The sequence below is a fragment of the Lactuca saligna genome, chromosome 7, assembly GCF_052625555.1.
Source record: "Lactuca saligna cultivar CGN05327 chromosome 7, ASM5262555v1, whole genome shotgun sequence".
Taxonomy (NCBI): Eukaryota; Viridiplantae; Streptophyta; class Magnoliopsida; order Asterales; family Asteraceae; genus Lactuca; species Lactuca saligna.
The window spans coordinates 167,858,510-167,863,198 of record NC_136423.1 but is presented as its reverse complement, the minus strand read 5'-3'; the positions used below and the strand labels follow the sequence as shown (position 1 = coordinate 167,863,198).

The following is a 4,689-nucleotide window of genomic DNA, read 5'->3' as shown; positions in this document are numbered from 1 at the left end:
CCACCTAACGTGCATAACAATGGGCCCAACCCAACTTAAATCTAAGAGAAGATATGATGCTCTAAGTGCTCAGGAGGTTAATAAAGTTGCCAAATTTATTCCATCCATTGATTCAAATCAAAACCATGAACCAAAATGGAGTAAATAACTTAAATCTAAGAGAATAAACCAAAAAAGTGGAAGCTTGAATCATTACAAATCGTCCAAAAGGTGAAATAAAAGATGAGAAGATGTTGCTAGCTTGATCCTTGCACCAAAAGCTCATTCTAATTCCTTCAAAGGGCACCAAAACCACCAAAGATGAGCAAAAAACACTGAGAGGAATTATGGTTAGGGTCTTCTGGTGTAGGTAATATGTAATTGTATTGGCAAGCTAATTAGGGAAAGATGGCAAGAACTTTTTATGCAGCTGGTGTTTGAGAGTAGGTCGGAGATTACCCTAGGGTAAGCCTAGGATGAGATTAGGATGAGATTATTTGATTCGGGGGCTACCCAATCGTTTGTTTCTCTTGCTCTTAGCAAGAGGTTTTATCAGTCTTCGGGCATGTTGGCTTGCCCTCTAGAGGTCGAGATTGCAGACGACCGATTAGTACGAGCATTGGAGGTTTTCAAAGATTGAGTTTTGAGGTTGTACAACCAGCGTTACCTGGTAGACTTGGTTCTCATATCGTTGCGTGGGAACAAGGTTATTGTAACGCATGTGTTTCTGGGCTTGTCATTATTAGCAATGTAATAGTCAGGTTAACCTTTGTAACCCATTTTGAAATAATAAGAATGTATTATCTGAAAATTATGTGTTTTATGCTTAATTGCTTAATTATGTCTTAATTGAATTAAGAATGTATTCTTACCATAAACCCTAGGTTAGACCTCATAATCTCCTCACCATAATGCTACAACCTTCCATAATGCTCAACCAAAGTACCTTTAATCTTAATCAATGAAAACCTTCTTGCATTTCTACACTGCCTTAAACTAACATTAATATTAAATATTTTGGAAATTTTAGCTTTCATTTTTCTTAAGCTCATTTTTGGTCTTTTTAATATTTCATTAACAAAATGCTTCCCAATCCACCTATAATTCTCAATTGCTCCAAGTTTGAATGCCTTGGAGCAATTGTGATCATCTTTCAGTGACTTAATTTGAAAAGAATGTTTGTCCTTCATCCAAGTGGCCTAGAGTCTAAATGGACATTTATGTGTTGTACCTTTGCTACATTTAGCTAACAACCTGTTCTTATCACTTTTTTCATACCATAAACTATATCCATGTCTAACAACATAATTACCCAATAAACATTTAAGTTCATCGGGGTCAAAAAACTTCATACCTAGTATAGGAACCATCTTCTTCCAATTTTGGTTTGGATCATGGACGGGATACATTAGTTTCACATCAACTTCTTCGTTTTTTGCATATGTGTTGGCACCATCTTCTGATTTCTTGTTAGGTGTAACAACCCGAAAATTTCCGCATCATTTTAATGTAACTCTTTCATAATACAATTCGCGCAACCGATCGTCGTTCCGATTTCGATTTCCGATCTTCCGTTTAATTAAGTCATTATCTAGTACACATTTAAAATGACTTAATGGGTGTCTTAATACATTTAGAAATCATTTTAACACCCAACTTTAGTGATCGGAATATTTCTAGAAATTACTGTGTCGGGTTACGGTAACTCAATCGGGTACGACCAAAAGCCTCGTTTAACACCGGTATCGGGTAGAATTCCACCGTGTCCAAAACTTAAACACTATATATGTTTTAATTTTAATTTTATATATTAATTTATAACTAATAATTAAATAGTAAATATCAAATAATTATAAACAAACTTTTTATCAAGCTTAAAAACACAAATGAGCTTGATATTTAACTGTCAGCTAGGCCGAGCTCAGGCGCATTTAGGCAGGTCTCACAAACAAGTTGAGCCCGAGCCGAGCTCATGTAAAACGTGATGCTTTAAGAAGTTGAGGGTTTATTTTAGTCTATTCATAGTTGCGTGCCAAGTTTGCTTGTTTCCAGGTTCTGAATTTTGATGATATGCTGAGTGGTTTAGATGCGCTCATAGCACATAGGCCTCCTAGGTGCTCAGACGAAATGCCAGATCATATATGAAGTTCTAAATGCACTCACATAGAGAAAAATGTGCCTGATTGGCTGGATTTTACAAGTATATTCTGCTTGATGTGATCATCAATCATCAACAATTTTACCCTCAATAATATCACTTTTATTGGCAAACAGGCAGGAAATTACATATATGTTAATTTATTCACTAAAAAAAAAAAACTTTTGTACCAATGACAAATACCAAAATGGTAATTAAAATGCGTCAAAATTCAAAATGTAATGTTGTTATTTTTTTTTCTTTCATAGTAGTTATGTAGTTCCGTTTCAGCAATAGTCTCCCCCATGTCTAACAAATGAAGGGTTTCAACACACTGATAAAAGTTACGTAAACTTGAAGCAGCATTGAAGTCGCCTACTCTTGATGACACCCCCGTCTTGAGATTATAAACATGGAGCCCATGAGAGAAAGTATTGAGCAACAAAGCTTGCGGATGCAATTCCAAAACACCTAAAATAAAAAGTTGATCTGTTTTCAATTTAAAAACCACAGACCACGAAGCATCTCTCCATACCCGAATCCAACTTTCACTAATTTCATCATTACAAGAAATCAAAGCTAAAGAACCTTGCATGGTTGTTAGTCCCGATGTCACCCAAATCCGAACGGACATAGGCACTGGAATCATATCAAAAACATGAGTGCTCAAATTGAATGTTAGTATACAACTAATGCATCCGGTTTTCTTTTCTCTTTGATTAATATATGTCACCCAATGCAACACTCCATTGAAAAAAAAGGAATCGTAACGGATACTCTGAATCTGATTTTGATGTTTAGGGGAAGCAATCTCACACCATGTGCCACTCTTCACAGCATAAACAAATGAATTGTTGCCTTTGACATTTGATGTCTGGACAACTTTGTAGTCATCACTGATTGGATCGAATCCAAACCCAATCCCTCGCAACGTAAAGGGTTCAGATCTCTGAGGAAATTCAGGCACGATTAGTTTGCGCCTGATTGAAGGGTTCCATAGAATCAAACCTTTTTTAGTCCACAAACAGAAAGTTCCATTACATGAACCAATAGGTGCGCCAGAAGGGAACGGGACTTCTGTTGTTATATCAATGTATCCACGTTTGGGACACAAATACAATGCCAATTCCTCCTCCTCTCCATGTGATGTGTAAAAGAATTCTTGTTGTTTTTCATTTTTGTCATCGCTAATTAGATGAATGAAGTGGATTTTTTTTGGGGATATAAGAGTGTGCATGCGTATAAAACCAAGGGTAGAAATACAAGTATATAACGATTTAGAGAGTGATCTAAATCGGAGGAGGGATTTCGGTGCTAGTCTTGTAAATATTTCAACGATCAAATCTTCGCATAGATATTCCGACATCTGCATTTTTCCAACAAGATAAAAATCAGTTGCAATCAAAATTCTTCTCTGTTTGCATAACTTTATAATTCTTGTGAATATTCATGGTTATGTAAATGGATGTACAAGATGTTCATCAACTAAAATTGACTGCGAAACTAATGAGCATGAGTAACTCCAACAGAAGTAATATATTTACACAAAAGTTCAATAGTAAAAGAGTTATGTTCTCAATTACATCATCTAGCTAGGTCGATTTCTCATGCAATCCAAATTAACAAATTACTAAAGTCAAAACTAATATAAAACCAAATCAAAGGTTCTGGCTTTGTTTTTCACCAATCCATTAGAAATTCAAGTTTCAGCCTAAGAATTAAAAGCATAAATCAGAATTACGCATGAAAAATAAAACATGATTTATGTTCTTTAATCAAAAGACAGAGTTTCCCAAACATGAAACTTATCTATCATTCAATTAAAGCAAAAACAGAAGTTACCTCGAGTAGGAGAATTAAGAAACTGAAAACAGCAAATTCGGCCTTGGTGAGAAGTGAGAACTGGTATAAAGAGGAGAGGAGAGGAGAGCGAAAATCTTGACAGAATCCGATCGATCGATTGATACTTTGATAGGCGTGATTCTGTGAAGAAAGAAGGGATTTTAATCATGAATTCGTGATTATCGGATTACAACGTTTTTCTGTTCCATATATTTCTCCATCAGCTTGTTTTTTGTTCTACGCCTTTGGACTGCCAAAATCAACAATGGGCCGACCCTTACACATATATTGATACTAGGTTAATACTTGGGTGAAACAATAATAGGCATAATAAATATTTATTTAATTGTTAATAGGTGTAATAACAATTAACAATAGATTTATAAACAATTGTTGTTTTAGAAACTTAGATATTATATTTGTAACTTTATAAATGTTTTTTTGAATTAATTATCCAAAATGTTTTGAATATACAGCCAATGTTCATTATGCCTAATTTAATGGTAAATGATTATTTTGTTAAATGAAATATCAAATTGTAATAATTGAAAAAAAAAAAAAAAAAGCATAGACAATCAATCATGAAGATAAATTAATAAAATTTATTTCATCAAATAAAAAATAATACCATGAGCCATTCTTGTCATATATAACAATGCAGTTTAAAACACATTGCTACTTTAAGGCCTTGTGAAATTGATTTTTTTTTTTTCAAAAAATAGTAACAACTA

General features: G+C 34.1%; 1 protein-coding gene across 1 annotated transcript; it reads right to left on the bottom strand.

Annotated features, from left to right (window-relative positions):
* Nucleotides 1–2,171: 2,171 nt before the first annotated feature.
* LOC145005603 (putative F-box protein At3g16210) lies at nucleotides 2,172–4,203 on the bottom strand. The gene is made up of 2 exons (XM_078964712.1): nucleotides 3,959–4,203; nucleotides 2,172–3,482 (listed from the first exon to the last, which is right to left on the bottom strand). The coding sequence occupies exon 2, from the start codon at nucleotides 3,480–3,482 to the stop codon at nucleotides 2,349–2,351; it is 1,134 nt and encodes a 377-aa protein (XP_078820838.1). The 5' UTR covers nucleotides 3,959–4,203; the 3' UTR covers nucleotides 2,172–2,348.
* Nucleotides 4,204–4,689: the final 486 nt, after the last annotated feature.

Excerpts from the sequence above, each read along its gene's own strand:
- LOC145005603 (XM_078964712.1), bottom strand. The coding sequence starts at position 3,482 with ATGTCGGAATATCTATGCGAAGATTTGATCGTTGAAATATTTACAAGA.